At 32.7% G+C, this 20,954-nt stretch overlaps 1 protein-coding gene across 1 annotated transcript in view; it reads right to left on the bottom strand.

Moving 5' to 3' along the window:
- Positions 1-20,954, bottom strand: part of BBS4 (Bardet-Biedl syndrome 4) — a 101,209-nt gene that overhangs the window by 31,277 nt on the left and 48,978 nt on the right. The window contains exons 3-4 of the mRNA XM_089639110.1: positions 20,322-20,434; positions 11,460-11,554 (exon numbers count right to left, since the gene is read on the bottom strand). Coding sequence (XP_089495236.1) covers positions 11,460-11,554; positions 20,322-20,434 — 208 coding nt within the window. The remainder of the gene's footprint in view (positions 1-11,459; positions 11,555-20,321; positions 20,435-20,954) is intronic.

Below are 20,954 nucleotides of genomic sequence, written 5' to 3'. Positions count from 1 at the left end.
TTATAGAGTTCATGTGGTGAAACAATATTAGATGTACATCTATAAACTATAGTGCCCACATAACATTCAAAACCAACATCTGAACTTCCAATTGAAGCCACAACATTCACAAGGTAAAGACCTCCTTTCCCACCCTATTTTTTCCTTGTGATAAACACGGTTGTTCATTATTATTTTCCTGTTAAAAATTACAGTCCATTCGTCGAGTACCAATCGATACCCCTAATGTTGTAATCTAATACATATTTTAATCCTTTAGTAAATATACCTAACTTTTATTCTCATAGTATATGTTATTATATTCTTGCTCTTCTCTTCCCTTTTTAGTTCTTTTATAAACAAAATATGTATGTAGCACCATATAACAAAATATGTATGTAGCACCATATAACAAAAACAAAACACAAAAAAAGAACAGAACTTCAAATTTTGATATTTTGATGTCAACTTTTCTTCCTCTTACAATATATGTATGCAGGACTAAGTTTGTTCTTTTTTTTATTTTGTTCTACCAAATGTGAATATAATATGCAATGCAACCAACAGTTACCTATATTCATGCTTAACCCATTATTATTAAGTAGGGGAGACCTGTCCAAAACCGTATAGCTAAGGCAGAAGCTCTGTAGTTCAGTAATTAAAAATAAGATAAGGTTGATAGTAATTATTTTTATTAATAAATTTAATAAGGTACAAAACATAATAGAAAAATTTACGAAAATCTTATTCGTAAATATGTTTAAAAAAAAAAAAACAAAACTTCCATTTTTTCCGGTTTTGCCCCGGGGGGTGGGTAAAACCGTATACCATATACAGTTTATCAGTTTTGTTGAAATTATGCACCATTTGGTTGGATTCCGCCAACTCGAATGCTAAGCTTCGAAGATCTTTGTAAGTTATCCCAAATAGGCGACGTTCCATGGTAAGAACGTAATCAACGAGTGATTTCGGCACTCCGTAGATTTCTGATGCTTTTAGGTAACCCATAGTTCCTAGGACGACACTCTTAATGGCTTTCCTAATTTTTTCCGTATTCTAGTCTTGGCTTGTAGTTTTTCTTTGGTAATTACGAGGCATGATGATAACGTCTGTAAACACATAAAAAAATGCTTCGAAAATACTCCTGGTCAAAATCGTATACTGGCCGGTTTTACCCCGTACGGTTGTGCCCGAGAAATTTCTATTCACACATTCTTTCACAAATGTTAAACTTTTAACGAAAATCACCCAAATGTTTTACTAAATCAAATTTAAAATATACATAATTATAGTATGTGATATGTCACTCACCTGCAAATGATATAAACTTCACTATTAATTATTTCAATAACCGTAAAATTAAATCAGATCACCGAAAAACTTAATAAGCGTATTATCGCTTGTTTTGACAAGTTTCTGCTGACTTGCGTTGATTTGGGGGCTTAACATGGGCGGAATGCGTGGCGGGAATATTTAAAGAAATAAAGCTTTTATAGAGAAATACGGTTTTACCCCGGTATACGGTTTTGTACAGGTCTCCCCTACACGTGTCTTATTTTTATTTCTCTGATGGTTTGTGAATAATGTTTATGTCTCTATTGTTTATATCTCTATTATGATTTGATTTATATCTACCTTTATATCTATCTAACCTCTCTCCACGGCTATAAATGTATTGTTTTGTAAATTTTTCGTTTTATATAATCTTTCATTTTGTATAAATTTTTTAATTCATATTGCATTTCTCACAAATTTATTTACTTATTCCATATTATGCTGTCTAAGTAAAGGTAGTCACAAGGAGAAAATCCATGATTGGTTTCATTTTAGCTATACAATACTTGGTGACCGGATAAATCATCACAATGATAATTCATCACATCTTTAAAAAGTTATATTAAGTCATGGAAAGTGATGAAATAAAAAAACTTTATTAACTGGGTTAAGTAGGTTAGGTTAGGTTAAAAAAAATTCATCGTTCCCTATGACTTTATATCACCTTTTAAAAGTGTGTTGAATTGTCACTGTGTTGAGTTATCATGGAACCATAATATTCTGTTATTCCAACTCTTGACATGGCTCGACTGGAGTATCTGCACGGAGAAAAATGAGTACGCCTTTTTTATCGCGGTCGGAAGGATTGAGAAGGTTAAAAATAGGACGCATTACGACACTTTACGTTTAAACTGTTCCGCGATAACGTTTTAAACTTTCGTCATATCGAATAATAATAAAAGATTCAAAGATTTCATTCTGAAAAAAAGTTCATACGCCAAGTTTATAACACAGACATCTAGCGGTGAGTTATCAAAATAAGTTTTTTTACCGAGCATTTAAATGTCTATGGAAAACGGCCTTAGTACTATTTCCATCCGCTGGAGCCTGGCGCGATTTTGCATGTTCCATTTACACAAACTAAAATTAGAAACGTCCAGTATTGCTGGATTAAATAATTATTATAGAATATTCGCGGCAGTTAGGTACCTACTAAAAACGCGTAGGATCCATATCTATATATTTTTTTAAAATTAAAATTAGGTGCAGGTTAGACAGTCATTAGACAGGTACTAAAATAAAATAAATGGTGAAGTGAAAAGTGGACCCACCACATAAAGATTTTTCATTGACGAATCAAAAAATAGTTAGTAATTCTTAACATTTAACTGTTTATTTTTGTTTATCAATAATAATTGTTGATACTTTTATTTTTTATAAGTAGATATCTACTTGCGTATTATGTACCAAACATTTTTCGATGCATTTATGAAGTTAAATTAAATACGTAGTTACCTACCTAGAGTACATTGGTTTACTGAGTAGGTAGGTACTGTAAGTACGAATTATTTTTCTTTAAATATTTAATTAAGGAACCGTGAAGTACCCGAGATGGTTACCAAACTGCACGTCTTTACCTACACAATCCGAGATGATAGCTTTGTCCCTCATTGCATTATCCACATTCAACCATAAAATCATAAATATAAAAGTAGACACACACTCCTTTGCTTCATGCACATTAAAGTACCATACAAATTCCAAAGAATTTAAAAATATTGCAAATTTTCAAATTTCATGAAAAAAATTCAAATTTAAAAATCATATATCATATCTTAGGTTCGTTCGTTAGTTATTTGGTGACCATGTGTATGCATGGATAAAAGTAGTTCCAGGTGTTGTGTCCACATTTATATGAAAAACAGATTTGCGGCATCCGTGTGGCTATGTGGATTCACTGCTGATTTATTTATCCTCCTGGCCACGTATTTGGAATGAGAGAATACAGAGCAGTGGGTTATTTCGGCAGAATCGTGTATTACTAGGCAGGTACCAGAAACTGAATTTTCCAGACGGGGTTAGAGTGGGATGATTGTAATCTTTACATGGAAAAAGCCTCGATCAGTCCTCTAACAATAAATTATTTAGATTGAATGAACCTAAGCTGCTTTTATTCTCATTAATCGAATTGAGCCAGATGGAGAATATAAATATATATTTATTATTTTATCAGAGCGTAATTTTAGTTAGTTAGGAAATGTTATGAGGATATCTTCTAAAGCCACAAATCTTACTTAGAGAGCCTTTGAAATTTAAATGCCAGACTCACTGATGAGGAAAAGTGAAAAATCAGTTTTGTAGAGGAGTCAAATTAGTAAACTTAAATTTTCTGTTGAAATTGAGGAATCATTTTCAAATGTCTAATTGTTTTCTTGAGCAGATATTCCATTTCATTGTCTTGTATGGGGTCTAAGGTTTGAGAGGTCTTATGTGAATTGTAGACATCAGTTTTCTTTCAAATCGATGGATCACACTTCAGGGGTTACTCATTCAGTAGTCATAATGAATAATGAATAACATTGTCATAGTGAATAACATTGAGCCCCTATCATCTTCTTACTTTTATATTCTTTTAATTTTTTTAATTTAATGTACGCTATTTCGAAAATTTTCTCAGCCATACAGTAATCACACAGAAGTGCATCTTTCGGATAAGCCACAGAGGTGCAACCAACCTTCAGGCAAGGGTAATCTAATAATAATAATATAAGGTAATCAACGAGCACATGGGAGGCTGGTTTGGGTACCTCCGCCCCGGGAACCATTTATTGGATAACTAACATCTCTGGCATAGGTCACAAGAGCTTCGCTACGTTTGGTGATTTAGCAGGGGTGCTCAGGTTTATCGGGTGAGGTGTGTTCATGATGCGTCTGCCCACCAGTTGCGTGGCGTGCCAGATCGGGGGGGGGGGCTGGTTTGGGTTGACACTATGACCTCTCCAATAGGTCTCTCGAATCATCGCCTTGCGTCGCAGTAGGTAAGATAAATTCATATTTATATATTATATATATTTATATATTCTTTGACACACTGATTCCTAGATTCCTACCCAACCCTCATACCCTTTATCTTCCCAGAAGTTCTTTTCCTTAAAAAAAGACCCACCGAACATGTGGTCAAAGAATGCCCGCTGCATTTATTCCACAGCGGGATTGATTTCAGCCATTTTGCTACATTTTGTAGATACACACTTTTTGATTTGTTGCGTCTGTATACTCCTCACATGAAACATGGATTAAAGTATCGTCTGTGTATAGTCTAATTTACTAACGTTTTAGGGTTTATATTATATTATTTATATAAATTATGAATAAAATTAATAATTTAAAATACCAACCTTTTTGGAACATCCAGTTTGTTTTCTATCGGTTCTGATTTTCAACTTTCAACTTTTGTTACCTGTTTTCTTCATGGGAGATTGTATTTAAAAGTTTAGAGCTAGGCCAATCAACCTATTGTTCTAGTATATATGTTTAAAATTCTATCGTTTAAAATGCTCTCTTGAAATCTAAGAATGCTGCAATGGTGATTTTTATTCTCTGTTTCTCTCTTCCATCCATCAATCATTATATTTATCACCGCTTCGAAAGAGTCATGAAGTGTCAATCAAGAGGAACTTGCTTTATTTATCATTTATTAACTAGCTAGCAACACCCCAAGGAGCGCGTGCACATCCGAATGGTTCCAACCTTTTCCGGACCTAGCCGACCGTGGCTACATGTGGCCGAGCAACAGCGTGCAGAAGTCAGTGGTTTATTTATGGTGCAGAATAACTTAAAGATTCACTAGCACGTGTGCATATCGTTTCCCTTATAAAGACCTCCACTTCACTTACCTATAAATATACTCCCACACATACTTACATGTATACTACACCAGTTACCCAGTAATTACTCAATATACCAACCACAAAAAAAGATATTTCAAGGTAATTTAATAAAGGTTTAGTTAACCATTATGAAATATTTAATACGCGGAACATTGTTTCATGTAACCAATGTACAATTTATGTCCATAATATGAATAAACAATACAAAATAAAACAAATATAGCAGTCCCAATTTTCGTAATGAAGGAATAGGACCCGAAATGACACAATAAATTCGGTCGAAGAACTCTTACCTTTGTAGCGCCATTTTCGTGGGAAAATTACCTCAAGGAGTCGCCTTACGATATTTATAAATATTGATGTGCTACCGATGACAATAAAACAGTCCCAAATATACCATAGTGGCTATTAAATACAGAGGTATAATATTAATGTCGACCAGTTTTTGTTCTGGATTGAATAGTCGATACCCAATACACAATTTATTGTGCTTCTTCTTCTACCATTATTAAAACGGATCCACGTTACAAATGTTTTTATTACGCCGCTCTATTATACTATTTCACTAGGAAGTAATAAGTAATAACATTCTTATAATACCTATTATTCTTCAATAACGGCTCTCCTCATACCAGTGGTCAAATTCATGCAGTATTGTTAGAGTTTCAATAGAAGCTTGAGGCTATGGGTACATCTCAAATAAATGTAAAATTAATCTGTAATAGCCGCTTACCTTGCCATTCGTAGTTTTCTATTTAATTCAATGTTTTAATCTATATTCGCTTAATCAAACATATAAAACTACTTCATTCAGTTGGCTCCTGAACTCGAGGTTAATTTGAGAGGCGGGTTTGGGTACCGCCGCCCCGGAAACCATTTATCGGATAACCAACACTTCGGCCATATGTCACACCAAGTGGTTTTCTACGTTTAGTGAATTATCAGGGGTGCCCGGGTTCATTGGGTGAGGTGTGTTCAGGATGCGCCTGCCCCCCAGCTGCGTGACGTGCCAGATCTGGAGAAGCTAACTGATATCTTGACCCATCGCCTTGCGCCACAGTGGGAAGGATAATATCCTTCCCACTGTGGCGCAAGGCGCCACAATAATATATTATATTTTACTATTTTAACAATAATATATTATATTTTACTATTTTAGTGTTTATTTATTTTAATGTATTTTATTTATTTGTCTTGTCTTTAATCTAATGTTGTCTTTCCCGAAATGAGTTTTATAAACTAACTGGGAATAATACATTATAACTTTGTTATCATTTTGTAATGTATTATCTTGTAATAAAAAAATAAAAATAAAATATTTCCGTCATTCCTGGACACACTGATTCCTAGATTCCTAACCAACCCTCATACCATCTATCTTTCCAGAACTTCTCTTTTAAAAATACTTAAAAGAAAGTCAAAGAACACACGCTGCATTTATTCCCCGGCGGGATTGATATTCTGTCCTGTGTGGGGTTAATGTAAAAAAAGTTAATTATTATGACGTACATATTATTTAGTGAATATAACTTATAACAGACTTGCAATTCACATTTGTCGGGTCTACGAATGATTCTCAAAACATATCTTCATAATACTTGTACAAGTATTGTTTATGCCGAAGTGAACACCGCTTTGCTCGGGGTTATGAACGGTTCGGAATAAAGTTTTAAGGTGATGAATTAAACTGGATGTAGTTTTAATGTGTAAATAATAATATTATTTAGAATTGAAAGGGTTTAATTGAATGTATTTGAATCACTTGATCGTGCCATGTCTTCCTTGGGAGTCACGACATCTTCTACCTTCTATTCTACATCATATAATTTATTTAAAAATCTTAGCAAAATACAATGAGATCGACGGTTAAAAAAAGCAATAATTGTAGTTAATGTAATAACGTTTTTAGAAATTAATTACAATAAAGAAGAGAAAACAACTTAAGGCGGAGCATGCTAAATCACTATTTTGATTAATCTTTATAACGAATTGGCTTACATTATGAATACCAAAAAATATGATTTAGTTTAATTAGAGGTTTTCCCATCGTTTCGTTTGAGTAGAATACAAATAAAAAGGTAAATTACTCAATTAAAAATATAAATGTAAGCTACAAAAAAATATTTTTTCAATAGAAATGTATGAACGCGTAAAGGAAACAACATAAAAAAATTACAGTATTATAGCTAAGATTATCTGTGACAGTTTCACTTGATTAACTTTTTTGCTTTCTTATAAAATTATTTACAAAATAAATAAAAACCAGTTTTGTGCTTGAAATCGAACGTTTCTAGACTCCGTTTGTCAAGCGATTTTAATGCCTATTATCTACAATATAAGGAATACCGAAAATATACATATTTTTGGCTTGTAGTTTCCTCTTAAGAGTAGAGCAAGAGAGCAAGAAATATGTATTATAACAAACAAAGACATAAATTTATTTATTTATTTACCCCCATATATAAGTCTTAATAAATTACATTATCTTAATAATTGCATTAAAGTTAACTTAATCAATATATTTTTTTGATTTCCTACATAAATGGGATATGCAATACAATTTATCTGTATTGCCACTAACAAACAATAGAATATTTAAAAAAATAAGATGAGAAAAAAATGAATCAACGTAAGACAACAAATACAAAGAAAGGAGAAGAGAAAAAATGGTGTGAATATGCCTGCCAACCACAGACATAGGAATTAATAGACGAGAAGATAATGGCGAGGGGTAAAATCAACTGTTGAAGAACGAAGGGGGTGAAGCTGACTGTGATTCGTCAATAAATCAATCTGACAGTAAATAGGCATCTCGCATTATAATATCACCATTTACTTCTTAAAAGTAAAATCTGCTTTTGAATGAATAGACATTTTTACATGGGAGCGCAAATTACTCGCCACGTTATGAACTAATTTGCGAAGTCCAAATTCGGCAAAGTAAATTTCTTCTGTTTGCAGAGTCGTAGTTAGTTTCAGAGTATTTAGTTAAGACACTTTTACAAATGTTTCATAATTTACTTACCCCAGTAAACAACGATGAGCACACTTGAGAATCGCTACATTGTGATGTGATAGTATATGTTTCTAAAACTGATCCATATAATACGGTGTGAATAAGCTTAAAATAGAGTAAAATAATGCTTACTTATGGAATGTAATACGACAATTGGGTTTATTCTCTTTTTCACATCTATTTTTACAAGTTTTCATATCACAAGTGAACATTTTGCCGTGTTATTTCGTAAAATGAACCGATGATGCCTCGACCATAGTTCGCACAAGAATGATGACGTCACGTTTTCAAATTTCACTTGAGGCCATACGCGAGCCCAGCCGGCTCCAATGTAACCGGTATGGGGAGTGGGGATAATACGCTTTTAATCACTTAGGCAGGTCTACTAATATTCATATGTCTATGCTGCCAACAATAAATAATAAAAATCATCAATAAAAGAAAATGTAAGGTATATGGTAAAAAAAAAACCTAAAAGTATGTTACAAATTACTTCAATGAAACGAAAATAAATTAAGTTTTAGAAATTATCAACAAAACTGAATTTATTTCCAAGCCTATGAAGCCCTTGGACCGGGGAATGAGTGAATCCATTCAGCCATTAACTTATTTGCAAAATATTGCCAAATCGCTCTTTGTTCTTCGGCTAAATAAGATTAAATAAAGTCAAACAATACAACGGTTTCACACTATGGGAAACCAATACTTAGATGATATCGATATATTTAATATTAACTTTGCGAATTTTGTGGATTACGTAAAAGACTTATTTCAACACTATTCCTAAATGGAAGTTATATTTTTGTAAACCAGTCAAATCGCTGTACTTCTTAATTTATGTTCTTGTTATTTTTAATTTTGTTTCTTTCACATATTATTTTTTGATGTAATTTTATTTTTATTATTTCTTTCTTATGTTTCAAAACTGTCATTAAAATTGTACCACCTACATGTAAAAGCCCTCTGGGCGTTAAATAAATAAATAAATAAATAAGTCATTTCAATTAACAAAGTTTATTGATTCATAGATAGTTCCATAATAATTTGTGTTGCACTCTATTAATTTGTATTTGCTGTGTTTTAGTATGATGACCAAACAGGAGAATTGTATTATAAATTACTTCTTACTAAGACAGTGAAGAAAATCAAAAGAGTGACGTAATAATATGAAAGCTTCGGGCTTAGAGAAATCAGCTGTATAAAATTGACACCGCCACAGACACTCCTATTTATATAAATATAAGATATAAGTTGATATGTAAATCTGTATCACAACGTATCCTTCAGTAAATTATTTGCTGATATTAGTGACGTTAACATCAGCCAACGATGTTAAGTAGATTTTTTAAGATGAAAAAATTCCAAAATCATCATTTCGATGTCGTTATTGATTATTCAGTGTAATCAATCTTGGGTAAGTACATTTCGGTAGAACGTTTATATTAAATAGTCGAATTATTGCTAATGTTTTTTCTCTTGCTATTTTAATGATTTGAGCCCATAAATTTGAATTCTAGAGATTTTTAACGGTTTGAAATTATTATTGATTATAGGGGATTGCTATCTGCATGCGAAACTAAGGAGCTTAGTTTCCGTTTGTACATAATATTTCATAAATCTATACCTCATTTCTGGAAACTCCCGGGGTGATTGCAGAAGCGCAAATTGCCCAACAGTAAGTAGAAAATTATTCGTCAAACTAAAATCTATCCTTCTACGTATTTGGTTTTGATGTCTGTTTATCATCAAGTATCGAAATATGATAAATCGCTTTGAAATGTCTCTGGGAGAATATTTCCACGGAGAATTGTTATTAGTTGTTATGTTATTAGTTCGAATGGTCAGAAACACAACAAAATTTCTACAAAAAGGCAATGAGCAGAAAATAATTACTACTTCTGAGTTTGATTTTAATTCTTCGCAAAAGAGGTAAATAAAGATTGAGATCTAAATTATATTCCTAAGAATGGCATGATCTCGAGTGAAGGTTTAAATAACAAAATCATATTTGTTGTTAAGTTTACGTGTCTGACCCACCCAATTGCACGTGCAGAAATATCACTAAGTTGTGTCTCAACGGGTTTGCCTCACCTCACCATTTTGACTTACTACATCTCAATAAAGGTACATGACGATAACAGGATCGAATTCTTGTAAATGAAACCAGGTTAAAACTAAAACTTGTGAGAAAGAGAATATTATATTCCGTGAGCAAGGGATAACAGAAGAGACGACCAATATCGGGAAGTACTAGGCTATTTGGTCACTAATTGCTAAAAAATTAATGTTTAATCATTGAAGAAGATAAAACGGTGATGCACAAATATATTAGGAAGAAGATCACAAATTTGAGGCACATGGTACAGGTCATGTGAGGCAGTTTTACTTTTTTGTGACATACGTCAGAAGATAGTTGCCGAACTATCTGTAACTGAAGTTGAAATTGTCGATAGTCAATGCAGAAATATTAATCGAAGTAGTTGAGTCGCTCTGTTGATTGTAGCGTTCTGAAAGAAGTCCTCGCATTCAGAATATAAAAAAAGTACATGGGATCTCCCACAAGTATACTTGTTAGGGACATATAAGTTAACCTCTTTCAATATAAGTGGTTTAAGTATAGTTGCAGAGATTAATTTAAAAAAATGTTAGTTTAAAAATATGAAACAGACAAAGGCCCAGAAATAAAAAGATGACGGTAGCAACTGGGACTCGAACCCAGATCCTCTAGTCTTACCGGAACTGGCATCTGTTCCAAATGTCTTAGTATTGTGTTCGGGTCAATTCTGATGGCGATGCCTATAAGCGTACGTTTTGGTTGCCAGAAATTGCCGATACAATACGTACAAATTATTAAGCACTTAACAAATTCTTAGTATTATGTGAACGAAAATATACCTTAACAATCGTTGTTAAATACCATTCAATCACACTGCATACTTACATACTTCGTTCATCTAAAATGACTAAGTTATTGTGTTACTTAAGTGTACTTGCCAATCCATATACTTCGTTCATCTAAAATGTCTAAGTTATTGTGTTACTTAAGTGTACTTGCCAATCCATATACTTCGTTCATCTAAAATGACTAAGTTATTGTGTTACTTAAGTGTACTTGCCAATCCATATACTTCGTTCATCTAAAATTACTAAGTTATTGTGTTACTTAAGAGTACTTACCAATCCAGATACTTCGTTCATCTAAAATTACTAACTTATTGTGTTAGTTAAGAGTACTTACCAATCCAGATACTTCGTTCATCTAAAATGACTAAGTTATTTTGTTACTTAAGTGTACTTACCAATCCAGAAGTGTATCTCCCAGTCCAGTTTCTTGCTGAGATTCTCGGCCTCCATGAGAGCTTCCAACCCTAATTTGTAGCGCTTTTGCTTGAATCTAGAAATATTTGAAAATAAAAATCAAAAATTTAAAAAACTGCTGGCCAAACAAGTTTTAAAAAACATCGAACGGTGAGCACTAACGTTTTGAATATGCCTTAAAATTTTAAAGACAATAGCAGTATTTTTAAATTAGCTTAATATCTTCACCACATGATCGAAGTTGATTACATGTATCCTTTTATCTTTCATACGACAACACGCCAAACTTTTCTTCAAAAATTAAAAGGTGTATTGAAACTCGGGCAATACTAGGTAAAAACTATGAAATATATTTTCACACCGACGTAAAAATATATGATAGTAAAAGTAGAAAAAATTCTTGATTTTTGTTTACTTGTTTTTCTTTTTCTTTCGATGAAACGAATTTTACGAATAACCTGACAATTTAAATTTGAATTCCTTTTGCAACCAACGGAATGCTTGAGCAATCATGGGGCTTTATCTAGGCAAAGGACACAGGCCTAGTCCTGAGTGAAGTTGATTATTATGTGAAAAATTATACTTTACATTCTGTGAGAAGCAATAAATAAAAGGATTGAGGCTGCGAGATGCCTCAACGCTTTGGACCAACTAACTTATCAATAGTACAGGGTGCGCCAGAAAAACTTACTTATTTGAAAAAATTCCCGACCATTGAGTTGAGCAAGTAGAGGGGCGGGAGGGGGCGCATCTGGAGGAGGACGTCCCCAAGTTTGTTTCCCATTCTCGTCAGTTGCCATTATGCTGTGGTCTAGAGAGCAGCGGGCATGAATTTGCTGCAACAACATTTCCCCAACCGCCTCATCTCTCTCCGAGACGATCTCCCATGGCCGGCGCGCTCTCCGGATTTGACTCCATGTGATTTTTTTTATGGGGTTATTTGAAATTCCTTGTTTATGTCGATCGACCACGGACCATAGATCACCTGAAGAACAACATTCCTGATGCTATTGCCAATATTCCGATTGATATGCTGAGAAGAGTGGACGAAAACTTCAAAAAACGACTTAACCAGTGTATGCGCGATGAGGGTCGCCATTTAAAAGATGTAATTTTTTAAAAAGTATGAAAAAAAACTTGGTACATTGCATTTTCAAATAAAAAAATAATTACAACAATCACTACAGTGCTTTTGTTTTTATTGTGCTTTCAAATAAGTAAGTTTCTCTGGCGCACCCTGTATATCATAAATCATGCGTAAGAGATTGCGTATTGTGATACCAATAAATGTACGTTGCCTTTCACAAAATATTTGGTCAATTAGCGTTGGCAATTTTTTGCTCCCGGTTAAAACTGTGTACATAAAAAATCATTATTTCATAATTTGAATCAATATTGTACATACACTAGTTGATAATATTAAAATTTGTATGTATTCAAATGATCGAGCATATACTGGTGCCCTCACCCAAACGCCTTGTCACTGACAGTCATTGTAGTATGTATGGCGCTAAAACTTGCTGTATTTGTATTGCGTATATGCAAACAATAATGTAACCTAACCAAACGCCTTGTCATTGATAGTTATTATAGTATGTATTGTGCTAAAACTTGCTCTATTTGTATTGTGTATATGCTAATAAAAATGTAACCTAAAATAATGTACAATTGCTGTATAGGAACCTATATTAAACATCTATAAGTAAACCATAGACAAAATGCCAGAAATAATTAACTAAAAAATCTGCCTCAACACAGGTTTGCCTAGTGAGGCAGGTTATGCACAACTTGAAATAGAGTATATTATGCCATATCTATACAACACTCTTATATACATATTTACTTTTTCTTCTATTAGAAAGTGTTCTATCATTGTAACATTAGTTTTTCAAGAATGTCATTGTTACTAACTTACATATAGGTATTTTACTTACCTACATGATATATTATATATTCTGTAATTTTTTTGGTGAAATAGATAAATTTAATAAATATAAACATTGAAATGCAATTATTTAATTCTTTATTCGAATTACTAAACTGACTTGAATTACGTTCGCAGATGCCTAGTAATAATGTGTGAACATTATTACATCGTTTGCTTTATCGTATTTCACCTCTAATGCAATGCACCATACTCGAATGCTAGATGGATTTATTTTCGTTTATGAATGCTCGAACTCGAATCCCCGTCACATTTTGTGATTGACGATCAAATCGGCCCTTAGCGCGGTTTCCAATTTTTGGCATGTGATCTACCACGGGTAACCGGATACCGTTAAACGAAAATACAACTAAATAAAAAAATTCGAATCAATAAATGAAGAACATACTAAATAACAAAATACGTACGTTTTATCTTTTAGGGAAGTGGATTTCGAATAGCGCATAACAAAGGAAATAGAATTCAACACAATTTTTCGAAATCTTTTTTCTGTTGGGTAAATTAATGGAAAATATTGTCAGTTCAAATGAAACACCAATATATTTTTGATAATTATTCAGATACGCACAAATAATTTAATAAAAACGTTTCCTCTCAGTTAAATTACAATGATTAAAACTACATATTTCAGTCACCGCAAAAAAAAAATCAATTAATATTTTACGAGAATTGAAATTTGACAACTTCGCCTTCGCTACCCTATCTTGTAAGTTTCGTATTTTTAAAATTAATTAGTAAATTTCAGAGGTATTCAGTAAGAATCCTCTGAAATTTTATTTATGAGTTTATCAGAATTAATTAAAATGGACCCCGAGGAAAGATCAATTTTTTAGGCCTGCTAATGCAAATTCGACCGTAGGCCTGTCCATAACTGTCTATCTCAATTATGATTTGATTTATATTTACAACCCCTCTCCATGGCTATACATGTATTGTTTTTTAAATTTTTAGTTTTATAGAATCTTTTGTTTTGTATAATTTTGTCAATTCATATTCCTTTCTTACAAATTCAATTTACTTATTCCATATTATGCTGTCGCAGTAAAGTCACAAGGAGGAAATCCATGATTGGTTTTATTTTGGCGATATAATACTTATGAACAAACGAATGAAATGTAAACTGTCTATTTCCCGAAAATTAAAATAAATAAATAACGCCGGGGCCGCGCCGAATATTTTTGACTTATTTTAGAGAAAGGGTGGCCAACCCTTGGCCCGCGCTGCATATGCACACATTTTTTTTCTTTTAGTGTACATAAAACTACCAAAAGAACATTCTAACTTGCGTAATTCACATGGAAGTATTTCAGTACATTGATTCAACTACCGTGACGATTTTCTTTATCGTACATTCGTGTTGAAAACAATTACTAGGCGTGTCGATGACATTGGAAAACATATTGAAGAAAATTTGAAAAATCGAGAATCCAAGTTCATATTTTATGCTCTAGCATTGGATGAAAACACAGACCTAAAAATCGAGAATCCAAGTTCATATTTTATGCTCTAGCATTGGATGAAAACACAGACCTAATGGATATCGCCGAAGTGGCGATTTTTATCAGGGGTGTTGGTTGATGTCCATTTAAAAAATAAATAGAAGAATTAGCGGCACTGTATCCACTTAAGGCACTACTCGCTCACGAGATTTGTTAGGAGCTATTACATCGACATTGAATCGCTTTTTGTTGCAACTCAACAACCTATCGGGCTTACCAACAGATGGTGCTCCAGCAATGGTTTGGAAACACGAAGGTTTAGTAAAATTGATTGAAAATGAGGCCTGCGAAGTTGGTAATACTTCGATGTTAAATTTTTGTAGCATTAATCATCAGGAGAATTTGTGTTCCAAGTCCCTTAAAATGGATCATGTCATGAAGGCAAAGATATTAGAAGAACGAGATGTGCTACGCGCAGTTCGTACTGAGTGGAATTGTTTTGCCGAGTGTCGCCGGTTTTGTTCACCAATACTACTGCACACCTTCGCTTGCGCTAAGGTATCCGCACTAATACATAGAACAGATTTCTGTGCGTACACGTCCCGATACCGTTCAAAGTACCCTAATTAGGTAGTACTCCGGCTACGGTCCGGCGGCCAACATAGCATATCTCGTTCTTCTAATATCTTTGCATGAAGGTGGTCATCAAAACAGTGAACTTTATTAAGTCGAAGGGGTTGAATCACCGTCTGTTCCAATAGTTTCTCTAGTTTTGGATTCACATTATAATGACCTTACATTTTATGCAGAAGTAAGATGGCTGAACCGTGCCAAAATGCTGGAAAGAGTGTTTGATTTGAAGCAATCATTCTTCGCAAGCAATTCAAGTATCCCATGATTTGAAGACAAGGAGTGGGTTAGCGACTGTGCATTTCTGGTCGGTATAGTTAACCACCCAAATGTTATTAATACTCGTCTATAAGAGAAAGATCAACTAATTAATAACATCTATGATCTTATTTCCGCATTCCAAATAAAATTTGGGCTTTGGGAACAACAGTTAAGGCGAAGCTTAATGCCAAATCACTATTTTGATTAAACTTTATAATGAATTGGTGTATCTTATGAATACCAAAAAATATGCTTTAGATAAATTGAAGGTTTTCCTATCGTTTTGCTTGAGTAGAATGCTAATAAAAAATAAAAATTACTAAATAAAAATTATAAATTTAAAGTACTAAAAATATTGTTTTTCAATAGAAATCTATGAACGCGTAAAGGAAACAACTTTTAAAATACACTATTATAGCTATGACTATCTGTGACAGTTTCACCTACTTAACTTTTTTGCTTTCTTATAAAATTATTTACAAAATAAATAAAAACCAGTTTTGTGCTTGAAATCGAACGTTTCTAGACTCCGTTTGTCAGGCTATTTTAATGCCTATTACCTACAGTATAAGGTATACCAAGAATATACACATTTTCGGCATGTAGCTTCCTCTTAAGAACAAAAATCTTCACTCACTTTCTTACAATGTATTGCGTAACTCTAATCTAATAAATATGTTTTTTTTGTTACATCTTCTAAATAAAACAATATATTTCTTGTTTGCTTTGGCGAAAAGGTTGGCCACCCATGTTTTAGAGCACTGTGTCGTTTTAATTTGAACGAAATAGTTATTATAGAATTAAAATAATTAAACTCACACGAAGCCTCTTTTTAAATAAAGAACGCTTCTGGATATTTACCCTAATTTTTGTGGAACTGAATAATTACAGTGATCACAAATTTCACATGATAAGAGATATACAAAATTCACGATAGCAGAGTTCACCGTGAGAGTGTTTTGATGCTTCATAAAATAATATTTTTTGCTTAAAAATGAGGAATGAAAATGTGAAACATAAAAATCACCCAACATATTGTTAGTTACAATAATAATAATAACTAGCAGTTAAAAACCCGCTACGCGGGTTTTTTTCTGCTAGGCCCTGCGGCGGCTCTTAGTTGGGCTTCGCCCATTTTAAGTGATATTAACAACAGTTACATTTAATAGATAGATATTAGAACATTCACAGAGAGAGGGTGAGTAGGTATATATATTGTTAAAACACGGAACAGGAAGGAGTTAATTAATAATAACATGCTAAATTTACGCATAATAAGAATGACAGTTGTTTGAATAAATGAAATTTTACGTATTTGTGATGGATTATTTCAAATGAAACACTATTATTGACTACATGTCTACAACTGATATTAACTGTTATCGTACCTAATATAATTAGCTCATAGGAGACTTGCAGTGCTTGAATATGTGTAACAACCGTCAATGTCTAGAAGTTGAATCAATATCGTTTAGTTTGTCACAATTAAAGATAGTTTTAACAAAGTTGACTTAAATAATAGATTATTACATATTGATTAATTGTACCCGTGTTTATGAATAAAAGGAGGGTAATTGTGCGATGACATTAGCATTCGGTTTAATTAAAATGTGTTAATTTTACTCCAACTGGTGGTAATTCTTTACCTACAACTGTTACTGTATCTAATAAAGTTTTTAAAGCTAGATTATATATACACCTTTATCAGGAGAGTAAAAATCTATATATAAAGGTAGATTATTACAATATAGCGCCCCTGAGGTGATATCTCACAAAAGCGGCGCTATGCAAATTGTCCAATAAATAAATAAATATAATGTTTACATTTTATTGTGTATACACCGAAGTCGAAAATTAAATATAGATTGCAATTGGGAAAGAAGAAGTGGAAGGAGGGGGGAGGGGTAAGAGTAGGCTGGGTTTATAATAATTAGGAATTACAATATCGTTAGACGGGAAAGACCAGTTGAGTGGGAAAATATTTAAAAGAGAGTTTATAAAAAAATTCTTGTTAATTATATCTGCTTTTATATTAATATGTTTCCTCATTTCTAAAATTTCAAAATTATTTATAGTGAAGTATTTTAAGACCTGAAAAAAACAAATAGCATATATTCATAAGACAAATAGCATTTAATAACGGTTATTCTAATAAATTGATAGTTGAAATACTAAATAAAAAAATTAAACACATTCTCTTCAAACGGTCTTTCTAAAGATAGAAATAAACAATGGCGTAGAATTCTGTTTGTGGATAACGATACTTCTAAAATTATATATATAAACAATCCTGGTACCATTCAACTGGCGTTTTACACTAATAACAATGAAGAAATATATTCTTAATAATAAAGATAGCAAAATTCAAACAAAAAAATCAGGAGTTTAAAAACTCAATTGAGATGATTTTAATTTCTTTTACAAAGGTAGAACCAATAGAAACTTTGAAGTCAGAACTAAAGAATATTGCAGGGCTATAAATGGAAATAGTGAATCTGAGTTTGCAAATAATCTTTTGAATAATGATCACACTTTCGATAAAAATTCAGGTCTTAAAATACTTCACTCAGGATATAAAGCATCGTAAATAAATAATTTTGAAATTTTAGAAATTAGAAAACATGTCAATATAAAATCAGATATAATTAATAAGAAAAAAATATATAAATAATAATGATAAATGCCATTACAAAGTGATAATCTTCCAGAAGAAATCTTCTTATAAAACGCTTGTTAATGGTAAGTAGTCAAGTATTGTGAGCTGCATATTTAAATATTCGCGCCAGGCATTTGGTTCGTTTTTAAACCGCCAGAGGTGCGCTCTGTCGGCCATCTTGAAGAAACGCGTGAATTTTTATAAACGTCAAACATAATCACGTAACTGTGGAGAATTTTCATTGTAATGTAATTAATCCAATGGATTATGAACTTTCTAAAACATATTTTCTTCGATATTATCCAAAAATTATATGAGCAGAAACGATGCTTTTGAAGAAATTTCGTATTATTATGAGGCGATCCTATTTTAGTATGGAATCGTGTCTTAATATTCAAGTTACCCGAAACAGACAATTTTAATTTGACCAATCAGAGGGCTTACATCGTCCAGACGCTGGGACAATAATACTATCAGATAATTGGATAATTTATTAGGTGACTTGTTGTGAAAAATAACTTCAAGAGCGCTGAATTAAACATATATTAAGGTTCACAAATAAAGTGAAGAACATAATCCGAAGTAAAAAGCAATATTTTACCGCAGATCAAACAAAAAACAGGGAGAGTTTCTATTTTTTAGATCTGGAAGAAAGTCGGCGGCGGGAATAATATTTTATTTTATTGAAATAAACTTTTCTATGTGACTGTCCCCCTCCCATAACCACCCCTTTACCGCCCCATAAACCGCCCCGTTTTAAGGGGTCAATAAATTACTGCCATGGTTAAGGCTGGCCGGAAATTGCAACATATTTCACACCTGTTTTTTTTTACTTTTTCATAGTTCCGGCGAACATATTTTATTGGCCATCGTATTTTATATCATCATATGGGATAAATCAATATAATAAAATGAAAAAACATTTGTTGATAATATGGCCACGTCGAAATAAATTTCCATTAGTGGTGCAAGTGAAAAATATTCTGAACTTTATGTTGCGTTCCATGTTGCTCTGTTGCTCGGTGCGCTTTGGGCACCAAGGCGCACAAAGGAGCAGCGGAGACTAGTGGCGGAGTGCTTGCAATGTCTGATAAGGAATCAAAGAGAGACTGTAGAGTAGTGACGTCATCGTGAGATTGAAAGGTGAAGAGGCCATCAATGTTGACCTGTATGACCTTCTGTAGATAAAGTGACAAAATTTTTCCTTACAACGAAGTATAATTATTAAACGGTTCCATGATAACTCAATACAGTGACAATTCAACACACATTTAAAAAGTGATATAAAGTCATTTTAAACGATGAAAAAAATAAAATTTAAACCTCACCTAACCTAACCGAACCTACTTAACCCAGTTAATAAAGTTTTTGTTTCATCACTTTCCATGAATTTTTAGCCCTAGAAATTTTATCCATATCAGGCTATCCTTTTTTCAAATTGATTCAACTGTCCCATTTTAATATCGAGTAAAAAATCAACCCGTATATACAATGTTTTTTCAATGCAATGGCATCGACAACAAATCTATCTGCCAAGCAAGTGGGTTAATTTCCACTTGCAAGATTTGCATTCATTCATTCCCGAAAAAGAGTAAAATTGAAATAGTTATAAAGAGTCTAGTTTTTGGACTGTTAATTCGTGGTGGAATTCCATTGTATTAAAATTGAAATTTAAACAAATAGTTATATTTAAAAAGACACCATATCAAAAAATATCGAAAAAATTCAATGGAAGGATTGGTCTTGCATCTATTTTCAAAATAATTTAGGAAAACGATTTTATTGCTGAAACCAAAAACTAATGATATTCGAGCACTTTAAAGGGGCCTTACTGGTTTGGTACTCTATACTCGAAAATACGTTATCTAACTAGTTAGGCGAAAGGATGAAAAAAAAACATTTTTTAACTTACAAGCATTTGGCGATTTCTTTGATGTAATCGATGTTTGTGGGACTGAGACGATTGCACGATCTGAACTCTACGATGGCTTCATTCAGCTTTTCTTCATCGGAGTAGATAATCCCCTGGTGAAAATAAATTATTATAAGTCTTAATTTTGAAAAATCTCTAAATAGTATAAAACAAAGTCGCTATACGCGTCTGTCTGTTTGTGCGTTTAGTTCTTCCAAAATACGCAACGGATTTTGATAGGGTTTTCACTATCATTTAGATAATTTCTTCTGGAAGGTTTGAATAAATATACAATTCATGCATATTACGATTATATTCAGCAACGCCGGGTACAATTTCTTCTGGAAGGTTTTAATAAATATACAATTCATGCATATTACGATTATATTCAGCAACGCCGGGTACAATTTCTTCTGGAAGGTTTGAATAAATATACAATTCATGCATATTACGATTATATTCAGCAACGCCGGGTACAATTTCTTCTGGAAGGTTTTAATAAATATACAATTCATGCATATTACGATTATATTCAGCAACGCCGGGTACAATTTCTTCTGGAAGGTTTGAATAAATATACAATTCATGCATATTACGATTATATTCAGCAACGCCGGGTACACGTCAGCTAGT

This window comes from Hesperophylax consimilis, chromosome 13 (genome assembly GCF_061612785.1).
Source record: "Hesperophylax consimilis isolate HC1 chromosome 13, BYU_Hcon_1.0, whole genome shotgun sequence".
Lineage (NCBI taxonomy): Eukaryota > Metazoa > Arthropoda > Insecta > Trichoptera > Limnephilidae > Hesperophylax > Hesperophylax consimilis.
The sequence above is the reverse complement of the archived record's forward strand: the minus strand, read 5'-3'. Positions and strand labels throughout refer to the sequence as shown.